Source organism: Lithobates pipiens, unplaced genomic scaffold, assembly GCF_037356315.1.
Source record: "Lithobates pipiens isolate NorthernLeopardFrog02 unplaced genomic scaffold, aLitPip1_a1.2 Scaffold_13, whole genome shotgun sequence".
In the NCBI taxonomy this organism is placed as follows: domain Eukaryota; kingdom Metazoa; phylum Chordata; class Amphibia; order Anura; family Ranidae; genus Lithobates; species Lithobates pipiens.
This window is the reverse complement of record NW_027507718.1, coordinates 165,188,891-165,208,475: the sequence shown is the minus strand read 5'-3', so window position 1 is coordinate 165,208,475 and position 19,585 is coordinate 165,188,891. Positions and strand designations below refer to the sequence as shown.

General features: G+C 44.1%; 1 protein-coding gene across 1 annotated transcript in view; it reads left to right on the top strand.

Annotated features, from left to right (window-relative positions):
• LOC143974426 (FYN-binding protein 1-like) overlaps positions 1-19,585 on the top strand; it is a 449,689-nt gene that overhangs the window by 142,452 nt on the left and 287,652 nt on the right. The window contains exon 4 of the mRNA XM_077475803.1: positions 13,023-13,126. Coding sequence (XP_077331929.1) covers positions 13,023-13,126 — 104 coding nt within the window. The remainder of the gene's footprint in view (positions 1-13,022; positions 13,127-19,585) is intronic.

Genomic DNA, 19,585 nt, shown 5'->3' with positions numbered 1-19,585 from the left:
AGGGGGCCCCATGATCCCCCCCTCCTCTATCTTCAGTGCCATATGATGAGAGAACCCAGAGAAGACGCACAGCTATTCTGCTCACAGGACATGCAGGGAGAGAACTGAGCTGAGGGAGGAACATCAGTTTGGGGTGGTAATCTGAGCACAATACCTGGCAACATTTAATGCCAGGAGGGAAGTTTATGTGGAAATATGTGAAGGGTTGGAATAGCAGTGTTGGAGCCCTGCAGAGTTTGCAGCCCCCCAAGCTAACATACATTTCCTAAGCAGGAACACATCACTATCTCCTCAAGCATTCTGTCCAGTAGGGATGAGCCGAACACCCCCCGGTTCGCACCAGAACTTGCGAACGACCCCCGCGTTCGGTACGAACGTTAGAACCCCATTGAAGTCTATGGGACTCGAACGTTCGAATTGGAAAGTGCTAATTTTAACGGCTAATATGCAAGATAGTGTCCTAAAAAGGGTTTGGCGACCTGCCTCCTGCCTCAGGGGACATGGGTCACTGCAAAAAAAAGTTTTAAAAACTACCGTTTTGGTGGGAGCACTGATTTTAATGACGATTAAAGTGAAAAAAAAAAAGTGAAATATTCCTTTAAATATGGTGCCTGGTGGGTGTCTGTAGTATGCCTGTGAAGTGCCACGTGTTTCCCGTGTTTATAACAGTCCCTGCACAAAATGACATTAAGCGGAAATAACACCATTTAAAACTGCTTGCGGTTTTAATGTTATATCTGGTTCCTGCAATATGGTTGAAAATTATTCAGAAAAATGGCATGGGTAGCCCTCCCTGCCCATTACCAGCCTATTTGGGTCTTGTACGCATATTAAGGGTAACCCTGTACCCATATTAAAAAAAGGAAATGCGTGTGGCCCCCAGGCCCTATATACTCAGAACAGCAGTATACAGGCGGTGCAAACAAGACTGGGACTGTGTAGGTTTGTTGTGTTAAGTTGAATCTGTTTGTAATTTTCAACTGGTACATTTTTAAAGTGTAGCTCCAGTCAAAAAAAATATTTTTAAGCTTTTTGGAAAACATAGGGAAGGGTTATCACCCCTGTATAATTTGTTTTGTCGTCCATCTTTTTTCATCTCACTTGCTGTTGTCTCCTTCCGTTTGCAAGTAGGAGATGTTTGTAAATTGGATGTTTGAAAGTAGGGGCCTGCCCTATATGCTCTGCAGAAATGGCGGAACAAGGTGTTGGTTTTGCAACAACATTGTAAGCCCTCAAAGTGACTCTTGGTGGGCGCTGGAGCGCCCTGCTGTGAACGATTATATCAAGAATTGTAATTACATGCCATTGTTGAACAGTGGTAGAAAAATTGACCTTTGGTGGTTGTGGTGCTGGTGCCACAACACTATAAGTCCTCACAGTTACTCTGGGTGGGCACAGGAAGGGGCCCTCCTGTGAAATATTATATCAAGAATTGTAATTACATGTCCCTGTTAAACAGGGGCAGAAAAATTGGGCCTTAGGCACTGGTGCCATCACACTGCAACCTCTGCCATACACTCTAGTTTTATTGCAGGAATTAGCCCTGCTGCAAAGCATTGCATCAAAAATTGTACTTAAACGCCCCTGTTAAACAGGGGCAGAAAAATTGGGCCTTAGGCACTGGTGCCATCACACTGCAACCTCTGCCATACACTCTAGTTTTTTTGCAGGAATTAGCCCTGCTGCAAAGCATTGCATCAAAAATTGTACTTAAACGCCCCTGTTAAACAGGGGCAGAAAAATTGGGCCTTAGGCACTGGTGCCATCACACTGCAACCTCTGCCATACACTCTAGTTTTTTTGCAGGAATTAGCCCTGCTGCAAAGCATTGCATCAAAAATTGTACTTAAACGCCCCTGTTAAACAGGGGCAGAAAAATTGGGCCTTAGGCACTGGTGCCATCACACTGCAACCTCTGCCATACACTCTAGTTTTTTTGCAGGAATTAGCCCTGCTGCAAAGCATTGCATCAAAAATTGTACTTAAACGCCCCTGTTAAACAGGGGCAGAAAAATTGGGCCTTAGGCACTGGTGCCATCACACTGCAACCTCTGCCATACACTCTAGTTTTTTTGCAGGAATTAGCCCTGCTGCAAAGCATTGCATCAAAAATTGTACTTAAACGCCCCTGTTAAACAGGGGCAGAAAAATTGGGCTGCTGGCATCACCCAGAACCAAAAATGTTCTTCCAACATATCAGCGGAGGAGGAAGAGGATAGACAATCAACATAACAGGACAGTCACTCAGCATCAGCATAGGCAGTCTTGAAGGGATGTGGTATTTCAAAAAAAATTATTCGGTTACATCAGCTTCAGGTGCTTGGTAGCTGTGGGTGATCCAAGACTGATTCATCTTGATGAAGGTCAGTCGATCAACTGATTCGGTGGACAGGCGCACCCTGTGATCGGTAACGAAGCCACCAGCAGCACTGAAGGTGCGTTCCGAAAGAACGCTGGATGCAGGACCGGCCAGTAGCTCAATTGCATACTGTGCAAGCTCTGGCCAGTGATCCATCCTCAAGACCCAGTAAGCCAGAGGATTTTCAGTGGGAAAGGTGTCCAAGTCTGACCTTGCCCCTAGGTATTCCTGCACCATGTAAATTAGACGCTGGCGATGGGTGCTGGAACCAATCATACCTTGGGGCTGCGGACTAAAAAATTGTCTGAAAGCATCAGTCAGACGGCCACCTTCTCCACTGCTCCTTCTGACTGATGCCTCAGCAACACGTTGTCCAGGACCAGGAGTTTGTGACCTCCCAGTCTCTGGGAACGCGTTGCACAGAGCTTTCTGCAAGGCCTCCCGGAGATGTCTCATCCTCTGCTCCCTCTGCGATGGCAAGATAAGGTCGGCAACCTTACCCTTGTACCGTGGATCAAGGAGAGTGGCCAGCCAGTAATGGTCCCTCTCCTTGATCCGAAGAATACGAGGATCCTTCCGCAGGCTTTGCAGGATCAGGGAGGCCATGCAGCGTAGGTTAGCTGAGGCATTCGGTCCGGAGTCCTCTGGGTCACTAAGGACAACATGATCCGCAGCTACCTCCTCCCAGCCACGTACAAGTCCACGTGTTTCTTGGGACTGTAAATCATCCCTATAAGACTGCTGCTGCTGATGCTGAGTGCCAGCCTCCACCTCCATGCTGACACAATCATCCTCCTCCTCCTCTTCCTCCTCCTCACCCTCTTCCTGTGTGATGGGTGGCACAGCAGGAACACTGTCTGGATAAAGGGGGCCTTGAGAGGCAAGGAAGTCCTCCTCTTCCTGCCTCTGTTCTGCCTCAAGTGCCCTGTCCATTATTCCACGCAGCGTATGCTCCAAGAGGTGGACAAGAGGTATAGTGTCACTGATGCATGCACTGTCACTGCTCACCATCCTTGTGGCCTCCTCAAACGGTGATAGGACAGTGCATGCATCCCTGATCATGCCCCACTGGCGTGGTGAGAAAAAACCAAGCTCTCCTGACCCTGTCCTGGTGCCGTAGTCGCACAGGTACTCATTGATGGCCCTCTGCTGCGTGTGCAGCCGCTGCAGCATGGCCAATGTTGAGTTCCATCAGGTGGGCATGTCACATATAAGGCGGTTCTTGGGCAGGTTCAACTCCTTTTGGAGCTCAGCCAGCCGAGCACAGGCATTAAATGATCGGCGGAAATGCACACAGACTCTCCTGGCCTGTTTCAGGACATCCTGTAAGCCGGGGTACCTGCCCAAGAACCGCTGCACCACCAGGTTAAGGACGTGAGCTACACAGGGCACATGGGTCAGTTGTCCCTGTCGGAGGGCGGAGAGGAGGTTGGTGCCATTGTCGCAAACCACCATTCCTGGCTTAAGCTGGCGTGGCGTCAACCACCTCTCGGCCTGCCCCTGCAGAGCTGACAAAACATCCGCCCCAGTGTGGCTCCTGTCCCCCAAACAAACCAGCGCAAGCACGGCATGGCATCGTTTTGCCTGCATACTTGCGTAGCCCCTGCAACGCCTACGGAGCACCGCTGGTTCTGAGGACAGAGCACTGGAAGAGGCCATGGAGGAAGAAGAAGAGGAGGGGGTGGAGGAGAGAGGTGTGTCACAACCAATAGTAGCATTTTGGAGGCGTGGTGGCGGAACAACCTCCAATACTACTGCACCTTGTCCTGCATCCTTCCCAGCAGCCAGAAGAGTGACCCAATGGGCCGTGAAAGACAGGTAACGTCCCTGTCCATGCCTGCTGGACCATGAGTCAGCGGTAATATGCACCTTACCACTGACCGCCCTGTCCAGCGAGGCAAGGACATTGCCTTCCACATGCCGGTAGAGAGCCGGAATTGCCTTCCGTGAGAAAAAGTGGCGTTTGGGGACCTGCCACTGAGGAACCGCACATTGTACAAACTCACGGAAGGGGGCCAAGTCTACCAACTGAAAAGGCAGCAGTTGAAGTGCTAGCAATTTAGCCAAGCTAGCATTCAACCGCTGGGCATGTGGATGGCTGGGAGTAAATTTCTTCCGCCGGTCCAGCAGCTGGGGCAGGGACATTTGTCTGCTATAATCGGACGTGGATGTACCACTAGCAGAGTTCCCGGAAGCACTTGGCTGTGACACACCTAATTCTACACCTTCATTCCTCTCAGAGCAGGTTTCAGAGAGGACTGAAGGTCTAGTGGGGTTGGAGATGCCAGCTGATGAGGAGCAAGGAGAGGTCCGCTTTGTTCTTTGGTGTGGGTCTTTGAGGTATGCTTGCCAACGAGCTGCATGGCAGGTCAACATATGTCTGGTCAAGCATGTGGTGCCCAAGCGGCTGATGTTTTGGCCACGTGAGATACGCTTGAGACATATGTTGCAAATAGCAGCGGTGCGATCTGATGCACTCGTCTCAAAAAAGGCCCACACCAAAGAACTTTTAGAATAACGCGCAGAGGAAGCGCTCTGCGCAGAGGAAGCGCTCTGCGCAGGCGGAGCTCTGCGGTGTGATTCAGTCGGTGTGCTGCCCCTAAGCTGGCCCCCGGAGGGCATCCTGCCTCGTTGGACATGTGCCTCCTCCTCCTCCTCCTCCTCCTCCCTCCTTCCAGGCACCCACGTGGAGTCAGTGCCCTCATCATCCCCTCCCTCTTCATCGCTGTAGCAAACCTGGCAGTATGCTGCAGCTTGTGGAACATGACTGCCAGATTGCTGTCCTTCTTGAGCATCCCCTCTCTCTGTGCTCACGCTACTGCCTTCCTCTAGCTGAGTGTCATCATCAGAGCCCACCAAACACTGGGCATCCTCCTGGAGCATGTACCCAACACTGTGCTCAAAGAGTTCAGGAGACTCCTCAGGAGGACGTGGTGGGTCTAGGGAAGGAGTCACTGATGATGACATTGAGAGGAGGGACGACGATGTGTTGGCAGCTGCTTTTCTACTACCCTGAGACTGGGTGAGAGAGGATGAGGAGGATGAAGAGGGCTTGGTCATCCACTCTACCAAGTCGTTGGCATGTTGCGGTTCAACATGTCCAGCTGCAGAAAAGAAGGACAAGCATGTCCCATGGCCACGTGCTGATGACAATGCACCGCGTCCACGACCAGCACTGTTGTCTCTAGACACAGAGCCTGCTTGCCCTCTTTTATCGGCTCGTGCCTGTCTGCCTCTCCTTGCTGGCCTTCCAGACATGGTAATGGCCTGAAGGGAGTTGGGTAAAACAGTAGTTGGGTAGTTTATATTGTGCTGGAGGCACACAACACCCACTAACTCCTGCAGATGCCTTTTTTATAGAACAGCAGAGTTAAAGGGGTATATACAGATGTATACTGTGCTGTGCTGGAAGCACACACAACTTCCAATAACTCCAGCAGATGTCAATCGGGCCCAAATAGAGAACAGCTATGTAGGTGGATAATAGCGGTATGTACTGGGTACAGAGCAGGCACACAGCACGCACTATCTCCTGAGTGACACTACTGACTGCAAGCTCTATTGTTAAAGATGGACCACTAGCTATATAGGTGAGGTGAATATCACGGTGTATACTGCGGTCAGGGCACGCAGACAATAACAAGAAAACAGCAGAGTTAAAGGGGTATATACAGATGTATACTGTGCTGTGCTGGAAGCACACACAACTTCCAATAACTCCAGCAGATGCCAATCGGGCCCAAATAGAGAACAGCTATGTAGGTGGATAATAGCGGTATGTACTGGGTACAGAGCAGGCACACAGCACGCACTATCTCCTGAGTGACACTACTGACTGCAAGCTCTATTGTTAAAGATGGACCACTAGCTATATAGGTGAGGTGAATATCACGGTGTATACTGCGGTCAGGGCACGCAGACAATAACCAGAAAACAGCAGAGTTAAAGGGGTATATACAGATGTATACTGTGCTGTGCTGGAAGCACACACAACTTCCAATAACTCCAGCAGATGTCAATCGGGCCCAAATAGAGAACAGCTATGTAGGTGGATAATAGCGGTATGTACTGGGTACAGAGCAGGCAAACAGCACGCACTATCTCCTGAGTGACACTACTGACTGCAAGCTCTATTGTTAAAGATGAACCACTAGCTATATAGGTGAGGTGAATATCACGGTGTATACTGCGGTCAGGGCACGCAGACAATAACAAGAAAACAGCAGAGTTAAAGGGGTATATACAGATGTATACTGTGCTGTGCTGGAAGCACACACAACTTCCAATAACTCCAGCAGATGCCAATCGGGCCCAAATAGAGAACAGCTATGTAGGTGGATAATAGCGGTATGTACTGGGTACAGAGCAGGCACACAGCACGCACTATCTCCTGAGTGACACTACTGACTGCAAGCTCTATTGTTAAAGATGGACCACTAGCTATATAGGTGAGGTGAATATCACAGTGTATACTGCGGTCAGGGCACGCAGATAATAACCAGAAAACAGCAGAGTTAAAGGGGTATATACAGATGTATACTGTGCTGTGCTGGAGGCACACACAACTTCCAATAACTCCAGCAAATGACAATCGGGCTCAAATAGAGAACAGCTATGTAGGTGTATATAGTGGTATGTACTGGGTACAGAGCACGCAGACAGCACGCACTAACACTACTGACTGCAAGCTCTATTATTAAAGCTAGATCACTAGCTATATAGGTGAGGTGAATATAGTGGTGTATACTGCGGTCAGGGCACAGACAGTAACCACTACACAAGAGCAAAATAGTAAATCAGCCAAAAACGATTGGTGTGTAACTGTGTTGAAGGTACACAGAACACCCACTGCTTCAGATGCTAACAAACACTACACGAGGCCGCCTGAAAGGCGGCTTTATATAGTGTGGGGCGTGCACTACACAGTCTGAGCTATGATTGGCCACAGGCAGGATGCCTGTGGCCAACCATTGCTCTCCTCGCTACTGGCGCTGCGATTGGCCAAGCATGCGGGGTCACAGTGCATGCTTGGCCAATCGTGAGACAGCAATGCATTGCGCCATCGCAGTGCATTGTGGGCCACACGAATTTTGCCGCGAACGGCCCAAACGTTCGGAATTCGGCGAACGCACGAACGACCGATGTTCGAGTCGAACATGCGTTCGACTCGAACACGAAGCTCATCCCTACTGTCCAGATAATGTGCAATTTATGACCTTTCTGTTTAACCCTGTGTTATCCAAACGCTGTTCAAGGAAAAGTGTAAACTCACCACATAAACACTCTATATACAAAATAACATTCCCCAATAAAGATCAGAACATGATCACATTTGCATGGAAGCACAATTGAATGAATACTGATTATTCCGAGAATTACCATATTTATGTTTATTGAGGATTTTTTTTTATGTACTAACAGTTAAGCTTCATATGCACAATATGAAAATTGGATGAAAAATACCACTTTTGAAGTGTTCGTGCATATGAGAGTATCATTTTTTTTGGTGGGGGAGTGGATCTTGGGTGGGAGTTCCCACACTTTTTTCCCCAGGACTTGACCCCTGGGTATTATTGACATATGCCTTTTGAGCCATTGGGGATCATTTGGGGCTATGGTCCAGAAATATTTAGACAGAATAAAGGTGGATAAAGCACCTGGACCAGATGGCATCTACCCACGGATCCTAAAAGAATTGAGCTCTGTCATTTTAAGGCCATTGTTTTTCATTTTTAGGGACTCGTTAACTGGAATGGTACCACTGGATTGGCGCAGGGCAAATGTGGTGCCCATATTTAAAAAGGGATCAAAGTCTTTACCAAGTAACTACATCGCCTTGCAAAAGTATTCACACCTCTTGGCTTTTTACCTATTTTGTTACACTACATCCTTTAGTTCAATGTTTTTTTTTTTTTTCTGAATTATATGTAGTGGATCAGAAAACAATAGTTTAAGTTGGTGAAGTAAAATAAAAAAAAATATACATAAAACATATATACATAAAACAATTTGTCAGAAATAAAAAAAAAGATAGTTGGCATACGCTTATGTATTCGCCCCCTTTGCTATCAAGCCCATAAAAAGCTCTGGTGCAACCAATTACCTTCAGAAGTCACATAATTAGTGAAATGATGTCCACCTGTCTAGGTGTCACATGATCTGTCGTTACATATACATAGCTTTTTGAAAGGCCCCAGAATGTGCAACACCTAAGCAAGTGGCACCACTAACCAAACACTGCTATGAAGACCAAGGAACAGTCCAAACAAGTAAGGGACAATGGTGTTGAGAAGTACAAGTCAGGTTTAGGTTTAGGAGCACCATCAAATCTATCATAACCAAATGGAAAGAACATGGCACAACAGTAAACCTGCCAAGAGACGGCCACACACCAAAACTCACAGACCGGGCAAGGAGGGCATTAATCAGAGAGGCAGCACAGAGACCTAAGGTAACCCTGGAGGAGCTGCAAGAGTTCCACAGCAGAGACTGGATTATCTGTACATAGGGGGCGACAATAAGTCATACGCTCCATAGAGTTGGGCTTTATGGCAGAATGGGCAGAAGAAAGCCATTACTTTCAGCAAAAAACTAAATTTGAGTTTGCAAAAAGGCACGTGGGAGACTCCTAAAATGTATGGAGGAAGGTGCTCTGGTCTGATGAGACTAAAATGTAACTTTTTGGCCATGAAAGAAAATGCTATGTCTGGCGCAAACTCAACACATCACATCACCCAAAGAACACCATCCCCAGAGTGAAACATGGTGGTAGTAGCTTAAAGCTGTGGGATGTTTTTCAGCAGTTGTGACTGGGAAACTGGTCAGAGTTGAGGGAAGGATGGATGGTGCTAAATACAGTGATATTCTTGATCAAAACCTGTACCACTCTGTGTGTAATTTGAGGCAAGGATGGAGGTTCATCTTCCAGCAGGACAATGTCCACAAAAACAAAGGGCTAGAGCAACACTTGAGTGGTTTAAGGAGAAACATGTAAATGTGTTGGAATGGCCTAGTCAAAGCCCAGACCTCAATCCAATAGAAAATCTGTGGTCAGACTTAAAGATTGCTGTTCACAACCGCAAATCATCCAACTTGAAGGAGCTGGAGCAGTTTTGCCAGGAGGAATGGGCACAGTGGTAAGATTTGGCAAGCTCATAGAGACTTATCTAAAGCGACTTGGAGCTGTGATAGCCGCAAAAGGTGGCTCTACAAAGTATTGACTTTAGGGGGGTGAATAGTTATGCACATTGACTTTTTTCTGTTATATTGTCCTATTTTTTGTTCACTTCACAATAAAAACATCTTCAGAGTTGTGGGCATGTTCTGTAACTTAAATGATGCAAATACTAAAACAATCCATGTTAATTGGAGGTTGCGAGGCAACAAAACACGAAAAATGCAGTGGGTGGGTGAATACTTTTGCAAGGCACTGTATAGACCTGTTAGTTTAACTTCTATAGTCAGGAAGATACTGGAGGGTTTAATAAAAGACCACATAGACAAGTTCTTGTTGTAAAAAAAATATTTTAACCTCTTCAGCCCAGAAGGTTTTACCCCCTTTTTAACCAGAACACTGTGCTGCTTTAACTGGTAATGTAATTGCGCGGTCAGGCAATGTAGTACCCAAACAAAATTTTATGTCCTTTTTCCCCCATAAATAGAGCTTTATTTTGGTGGTATTTTTTTTGCGATATAAATGGAAAAAGACCGAAATTTTTGAAAAAAAAATGATATTTTTGTCACAAGTGATTCAAAAATGACAAAAAAAAAATTACACAAAGGTGTCACTAAATGACAAATTGCTCACGCATGGCATGGTTATATGTGAAATTACACCCCAAAATACATTCAGCTTCTTCTCCTGAGTATGGGGATGGGGAGTAGGCGTAAGGCCGCGTACACACGCGGGGACTGTTCCGCCAACTTTGTCCGCTGAACAGTGTTTCGGCGGACAGTCCGCCCGTGTGTGGGCTTTCAGCGGACAGTTTCAGCGAACAGTCCGCTGAACAAGGTTTTTCGGAAATTCCGAAAAACTGTCCGCTGAAACTTTGTTTCAGCGAACAGTCCCCTCGTGTGTAGGCTTGTTCGTCAAACTAAGTTCCGCGCATGCTCAGAAAGGATTTACACGCCGAAAGTTATAATGCAGTGTATAGGACGTCGTATTTTTCGTCCCGTCGTACGTGCCGTTCACGTCATCGCGCACGGTTTCAGCAAACTGTTCGTTCGTCGTGTGTGGCCATGTCCGTCCATGCTAATTTTGAGCGGACTGTTTGCTGAAACTGTTTGACGGACAAAGTTGGGCGAACAGTCCCCGCGTGTGTACGCGGCCTAAGACTTTTTGGGAGTCTAGCCTTTAGGATTTCAAAGGGCATACATTTTTTATTGCAACTCGTTCACTCCTTGATTATTTCCCGCCTTGACTACTGCAACTCTCTCCTTAAAGTTCCTACCTTTAAGCAGGCTATCCCCCCTTCAGTCTATTATGAATGCTGCTGCTAGACTAATACACCTCACTAATCGTTCCGTGACTGCTGCCCCTCTCTGCCAATCCCTTCACTGGCTTCCCCTACCCCACCGTGTAAAATAAAAAATGCTAACCATAACATACAAAGCAATCCACAACCTCGCCCCCATCTACATCACCAACCTCATCTGCAGGTATCACCCAAATCGTCCCCTCTGCTCCTCCGACCTCCTGCTTTCTAGCTCCCTTGTTATCTCCTCTCATGCTCACTTTCAAGACTTCTCCAGAGCCTCTCCCATCCTCTGGAACTCCCTGCCCCAGTCTGTCCGCTCAGCCCCTACGCTGTCCACCTTTAGGAGATCCCTGAAAACGCATTTATTCAGGGAAGCCTATCCCCGAGCCGCCCCCATCAAATCATTCTCTGCAGCTATTACCTTTTGTACCACCACCCCCTCCCTTTAGAATGTAAGCTCTATGAGCAGGGCCCTGCTGTACCTTTTGTATTGTACTGTAATTGTGTTGTCTCCCCTATACATTGTAAAGCGCTGCGTAAACTGTTGGCGCTATATAAATCAATAATAATAATAATAATAATATTTCACTCCTCACTGCCTATCACAGTTTCGGAGGCCATAAAATGCGCAGATAGCACAAACCCCCCAAATGACCCCATTTTGGAAAGTAGACACCCCAAGCTATTTGCTGAGAGGCATATTTGCTCAATATATCATTTAGTAACAACTTTTATTTTTATGTTCTTTTTTATGTTCTTTATTATGTTGAGTTCTTTTATTTTTATGTTCATTTAATTTTATTTTATTTCAGTGGCTATCATCTTCAACTAAAGATTTTGTTTTTATAATTGATATGTTGTAATTATGTTTTACCATGTTTTTAAATATGTCTACATCGTCATGTGTTATTAAAGTTTATCACAATTTGGTAAAGACAGAAAGTGATGTATTGTGAAACGAAGTGAGTGTTTGATTACACTGGATGGTTCTTGTTCACCCTATTGGTTATTCAAATATGAGGCTGTGACCTCTATGCATATAAAATTCCATTTTACAATACCAGAAGTACTGTCTTTGATGACGTCCTGGAGGAGGGGAAAAACGTGTCAACGTAATTCCGGTATAGTGAACCAGTGACGCTACTTCCTGTTCCCGGGGAACGCACGCGTAAGGTGCGGACCCGGAAACACGCCGATGCCTGTTTTTCTATCTATCGTCTCGTAAGTGACATATGTTAGCAGCACAGTATGTTGGTGTACTGGCGGTACATGTATATTTTTTTTCTCTCTTTTTCACCTTGTTACATTACAATATCCTGGATCCATCTGAGACCCTCTATTCCAAAATAAGTTTATGGATAATTTGCGTTGCATCTCCCCAAAACATTAAGCCTGTTTGACCCCTGGACTCTAAAGCTCAGGGTCCAGCAACTCTGGTGAATGGGGTCGCAAGAGGGGAGCACCACCTTGAAGGAAGCACATTTTTTACAATGACTAAAGGAGGCACTTTTTTATCAAATCATTATTGAAAGCACTTAACGCACTTTTTAGTGTGTTATATGTTGCGGTCTATGTTATTGCATTATATATTGTCACAAGGTGTTATAGTTTAGAGTACTTTATATGTTTAAGCACTTTATCATAAGCACTTCTGCTAGCGCTGTTTATACTTTATTATTCATTTTCAAGGTTTCAGTACCTTTGCAACAGCAGCTGTGGCCTTATTTATTGAGTCACAATTTATTGAAAGCACTTTTTAGTGTGTTATATATTACGGTCTATGTTATTGCATTATATATTGTCACAGAGTACTTTATATTTTTAAGCACTTTGATAAGCACTTTATTCCGCTAGCGCTGTTTATACTTTATTATTCAGAATCCCATATGTGTGCTTGAATACAAATGGCAGCAGACTGTGCAATGATAATTGCCAAAATACTTGCAATGTATGTAACTAATCAGAAGATAATTGTTTTTTGTATCAAGAAAAGTATATTTACACTTTAAGTTGCCTTACTGTGTAATGCAACTTAAAGTGTAACTATAACTCATTTGGCTTTTATTGTACACTAGCTTTTTGACAGTTTAATTATGGATTGTCGTACGTGGGTATACAGATATGAGTTAGATTATTGACTGTTTTAATATTTGTATTCTCCTAATCTTTATTTTATTGTTTTGTAGAGAAAAACAAGAAATATATGAAGATGTTACGGATTTGAGCTCATTCGAGAAATCAAAATCAACCTCCTTACAACACGTTGTGATATCAGAAACTAGCGGACAAGGTATATATGACGACCTCATTATAACTACAATAAATAACAATTTTATGCTTGTAAACTAATTCAGTGCTGTCAGCTAAAGGAAATATTTATAAAGGGTGGAATGATCATTTGATCATTTTGTGCTTCTTTGCTACACGTTGGGCTGCCTTGTAGACATTTGCAGAATGGAAAAAATTCTGGAAGGTCAGGAAGATACTGGAGGGTTTAATAAAAGACCACATAGACAAGTTCTTGTTGTAAAAAAAATATTTTAACCTCTTCAGCCCAGAAGGTTTTACCCCCTTTTTAACCAGAACACTGTGCTGCTTTAACTGGTAATGTAATTGCGCGGTCAGGCAATGTAGTACCCAAACAAAATTTTATGTCCTTTTTTCCCCATAAATAGAGCTTTATTTTGGTGGTATTTTTTTTGCGATATAAATGGAAAAAGACCGAAATTTTTGGAAAAAAAATGATATTTTTGTCACAAGTGATTCAAAAATGACAAAAAAAAAATTATTAATTTGTTTAGTTTTAGGAAGATTTGTTATGTTACTAATTTAATTTCGATATGGAATTCATTTGGTTTGGGAGTTTGGTTAGTTTACTTTCCCTTTTCTTTAAAATTAGTTTAGTTTTCGTTAAAATCTGCTTCGTCTATAAATTTTTCTAACGAGTTCCAACTTTTCAGGATGATTAAAATTTAGGTCGGTCAAAAAAACTATTGACCAATTCAAATTCTGTGTGAAGAATAGCTGGTTGTTAAGCAGCGGGCCGGGAAGCCGGCCACCTGCGTTCTTAACAACTAATGACTCATCATCTGTCAACTGGCTTCCCCACTGACAGATGAATGTAAAGAAAAGAATTCCGGCATTGCCCGGCAATAAAAAAAACTTAACAAAAAATGGCGCAAGGTCCCGCTCCCAGTCCATACCAGGTCCATGCCAAAATATAAAAAAAATAAGTGACCACCCCCCACCCCTCCCTTCCCGAACCATACTAGGCCACATGCCTGGTATGGCATGTCTCTTATTTATATTAATTTTTGACACTGTTTTGGTGAATGGGTAGGGGTACTATGTGCCCGAAACTCATTCACATGGGTGGGGGTGGAATCTGGGGGCCCCCTTGTTAAAGACGGCTTCCAGATTCCGATAGGCCCTCTGCCCACAGACCCCCGCAACCACCACCCCCCCTGCCCCAAAGCACCCACCCCCCCATGTTGAAGGTATTGGCATTGGTAAGGTGCGGGTGGGGGCTCGCCCCTGAACCTTACCAGGCCACATACCTTCAACATGGGGGGGTGGTTGCTTTGGGGCGGGGGGCAGTGCGCGGTGGTTGTGGGGTCTGTGAGCAGAGGGCTTACCTGAATCCTTTCCTGATCTTCCAGGCTGCATGCTTGGATATGGGCCTGTCATAGATTTTGGTATTGACTGGGCGGGGGACCCCACTCCATTTTTTTTTTACTTTTTTCTATTGCCAGCAATGGTATTTTATTGCAGGCAATTTAAATGTCATTTCATGCATTTTGTTTTCTTTAGAAATTTTATTTTTGCTGCAGCCTGTTCTATGCATGCTACAGATGCACCAGTTTACATGCGGACTAAGGGGACCCCCAGGCACTATATTTAAAGGAATTTTTCATTTTTATTGTTTCAGTTAAAGTGGGCTTTAAGGGAAAGCGACTTGCAAGAAGGACTCTACCAGCAGTACAGGATTCTAGGACATGTAGTCTCCAACTAAAGGGGCCCCACTGCCTCCTATAGGACAGGAAACTACAGAGCCCAGCATGCTTTCTGGCGGGAAGGGATTCACACAGCAGATGCTGCCTGGGAGAAAGTTGAGTTCCACCACTGTAGAGTGGTACTCAGCAGTTAAACCACTGTATGGTCTTTGCCACCATGCTGCAGCTCAGTTTCAGGGTCTTGGCAATCTTCTTATAGTCTAGGCCATCTTTATGTAAAGCAACAATTTTTTTCAGATCCTCAGAGAGTTCTTTGCCATGAGGTACCATGTTGAACTTCCAGTGACCAGTATGATAGAGTGAGAGGGATCACACCAAATTTAACACACCTGCTCCCCATTCACACCTGAGACCTTGTAACATGACACCGGGGAGGGAAAATGGCTACTTGGGCCCAATTTGCAAATTTTTACTTAGGGGTGTACACATTTGCCAGTGGTTTAGACATTAATGTCTGTGTGGCTTGGCTGTGGCTTATTTTGAGGATACAGCAAATTTACACTGTTTTACAAGCTGTACACTCACTACTTTACATTGTAGTAAAGTGTAATTTCTTCAATGTTGTCACATTAAAAGATAGAATAAAATATTTACAAACATGTGAGGGGTGTACTCACTTATGTGAGATACTGTATATATACAGCAGCCCTCAAAAATACCACTTGCCTGCTCGTATTTTGCGAGTTGATTTTGAGGGCTGGTGAGCTATGGCTGCCTGGGAGCTTGAGGGGGAGCACCGTCGGCAGGCTGGTTGTATGGGAGCCGTTCTCCCAGTGATTGGAGGGGAAGAGAGAGGAAATCTGCCGCCCGGATGATCAGAGCGCTGGGAACATAACAGCTTTAATTTCAATAGCTGTGTGTTCCCCGCCACGCGCCACCACATACAGCCTCTCCTCTTTGTCCAGGCACTTTGATAGAGAGATCATTCGTCAAATTGTGGAACGGGTGATCTGTCTATCAGAGTTCTTTGGACAGGGGGGGGTGTATTTGACGGCGCACAACACACAGCTATTGAAATAAATGCTGTTATGTCCCCAGCGCTCTGATCATCCGGGAGGCAACTCTCCTATCTCTTCCTCTGCACAGGTAGGCAGCATTGGTGGACACGGGCAGGCCGCATTGGTGGACATGGGCATGCTGCATTGTTGGGCATGGATAAAGTTGTTGTTAATATTTATTTTTATAACTTAATTCTGCATGAAACATTTAGGGGCAGAATTAGGGGCGAGGCAGGGTAGGGGTTGGGCAGGGCAACTGGTGGCGAGCAAATCCTTGAGGCATGGCTAGTAGCTCAGGACCTATATACAGTATTTTATTTATATACTGTGTGTATATATATATATATATATATATATATATATATATATAGTGGGGACCGAAAGTATTCAGATCCCCTTCAATTTTTCACTCTTTGGTATATTGCAGCCATTTGCTAAAATCATTTACGTTTTTAAGTTCATTTTTTCCCCTCATTAATGTACACACAGCACCCCATATTGACAGAAAAACACAGAAGCATGCGTGATGCCAGCATCATGCTGTGGGGGTGTTTTTCAGCTTCAGGGACAGAATGACTGGTTGCAAACGAGGGAAAGATGAATGTGGCCAAGTACAGGGATATTCTGGAGGAAAACCTGCAACAGAGTGCTCAGGACCTCAGACTGGGCCTAAGGTTTACCTAAAGACAATGACCCTAAGCACACAGCTAAAATAACAAAGGAGTGGCTTCACAACAACTCCGTGACTGTTCCTGAATGGCCCAGCCAGAGCCCCCGACTTAAACCCAATTGAGCATCTCTGGAGAGACCTAAAAATGTCTGTCTATCAATGTTTACCATCCAACCTGACAGAACTGGAGAGGATCTGCAAGTCGGAATGGCAGAGGATCCCCAAATCCAGGTGTGAAAAACTTGTTGCATCTTTCCCAAAAAGACTCATGGCTGTATTAGATCAAAAAGGGTGCTTCTACTAAATACTGAGCAAAGGGTCTGAATACTTAGGACCATGTGATATTTCAGTTTTTCTTTTTTAATAAATCTGCAAAAATGTCAACTCTTCTGTGTTTTTCTGTCAATATGGGATGCTGTGTGTACATTAATGAGAAAAAAAATTAAATGATTTTAGAAAATGGCTGCAATATAAAAAAGAGTGAAAAACTTAAGGGGGTCTGAATACTTTCCCCACGGTATATATATATATATATATATATATATATATATATATATATATATATATATATATATATATACATATATATATATATATATATACATATATATATATATATATATATATATATACATATATATATATACATATATATATCCTGCCCCTCCTCTATGTGAATGAGTAATCGGGTACATTGTACACCTACCCATTCACCAAAACAGTGTCAAAAAGTAATAAAAACAAGAGACAAGTTTTTGACAATTCCTTTATGAAAAAAATAAATATAGTATCCCTTGATATAAATTTATCGTCAATTACGCCACCCTCCGACCTGAAAAATAAAAGAACAAAAGCGATCCGCCTCCTGGGACAGCTTCCCGCCAAAAGCCTGCTCTGTGCTTTGACATTTCTTATATAGGTAATGGCTACGTCACCAGGTGGCACCGCCCCTTCTGACATCATGTACTGGTGCATGCTGGGCCTGTGATGTCACAAGGGGGCAGGGCCACCAGGTTATGTTCCCAGGTGGCTCCACCCCTAACCTATATAAGAAATGTCAAAGTGCAGAGGAGGCATTCAGCGGGAGGTCATCCAAGGAGGCGGAGCATTTTTTGTTGTTTATTTTTTTGGGTCAGTGGGTCAACAGGCAACATCAATGACGAAGGATTTACATCGAGGGACACTATTGTTTTTATATTTAATAAAGGATTTGTCAGAAACTTGTCTCTTCTTTTTATTACTTTTTGTCCACTTATTTGGTGAATGGGTAGGGGTACCTGATACTCACTCATATGGGGGCTGATTTTGTTAAACTCCCCGCATACCTCTACAACCACCGGCCACGGTTGTGGGGATGATGCCTTTGTCCCCATCAACATGGAAACAAGGTGCACAATCTTTTTTTTTTTTAAGGAAGCGGGTGGCTGACCCACTGCTTAACAACCAGCTATTCTTCACACAGTTTGAATCGGTTGAAATTCTAATCATTCTGAAAAGTTGCAATTCATTAGAAAATGAATATATTAAACAAATCTTAATGGATTCCAACTAAATTTGTTTCTACTCGTTATTTGATGTATCCGATTAACCAAAAATTTGTCCAAATTTGTATTTGAACAAATTGCACGTCTACTGCCTTATTGCTTGCCATAGTTATAAAGCACATTCAGCTCATGCGTGCATACGGGATCAGGTTGCATCTACTGCCATTACTGAATTCTTCAATTGGAAATTCAGATGTTGGTAAATTTATCATAAACTATATGATAAATGTTATGGCTGCTTGGCCCAACACTCTATTGCATAACTGTCACTTGGAGCATTAGATTTTATTATTGATTTGCTGATTGCTTACCTTACAAGCAACTTTTTTATTTTATTTTGAATGGCAGCTCAATGCACGGTTACAGTAGTGTACAATACAGTATTATGCTTTGGCTAAAAAAAAGTACACATCCAATTTTGTGTGATTTTATGTGTGCTACTAGCGTAAAAAATGGGTTGCCTTAATGTAGTGCACCTAAACACAAAGTACCAAATTGTGGTAAACACATTGTGTGAGTGGGCTCTTACAATTAGTAATATTAAACTTCACTTTTTATGTTGCTGCCCAATGCCCATTCAAATATTGCATCTAGGTAAATTTGTAAGTTAAACGTTAATCAGAAATGGCAACCACCCCAAATTAAAGCTTTTTAAGTAAGATGCACTTAGGTTTTAGTTGCCAGAATTTGCAAATATACTTTTAAACCTAAACTTTATATAATTTACAAACATGATAAAAAGTATTGGCACCAACACTAAACTTGGTTTACAACCTTAGACAATTCAGAGTATGAACCATTATTCATAACTCTATTCAAGTGATTTTTAAAGCCTGACTTCAATTAATTTATTAAGCTCTTTACTGCGGCCGTATGCATATAGGCGCTAACTTTCAGCGGGTGGGCCTTAACGCAGAGAGGCTGCATTTATGCGCCCCTTGCGCTACTGGAACAGTTACTGGTGGATAATGGAAAGCTTCCGATTGCTACTTGTAATCAGTAGGTTTCCAATCATGTGACCGATGTGACAACCAATCACACCGGTATTACATCCTAAGCTTTATTTATGCACACAAAATAGCCACATTAACCCTTTAGCGCTGGCACCTCCTTGCCATTTAAGAGGTTGCAGACGCCAGGAGGCAGGCATTTTGGTCATGTGATCACTATAATTGGCTTTCACAATGATCATGTGACCGCTCTGACAGCCGATCATGGCGGTCACATTACCGAAATGCCCACCTCCACCTCCTAGTGTCTGCAAATTCTTAAAGGGCCGGGAGGCACCAGTGCTAAGGGGTTAATGTGACCATTTTGTGTGCATATATAAAGGATTAGGCTGTAATTGTCACCTCTTTATCTTCACCCTCCACTTTCACTCTCATCCTCTTATTAAGGGCCACCTTCTTTCTTGGGTAGATCACACACAGCTGGCCTGGGCTGCATACCGACATCCCCGCATAACACACAGGCGGCAGAGCTGAGCAAACTCCCACAATAAGCCATGTGTTCAGTGGAGAGGGG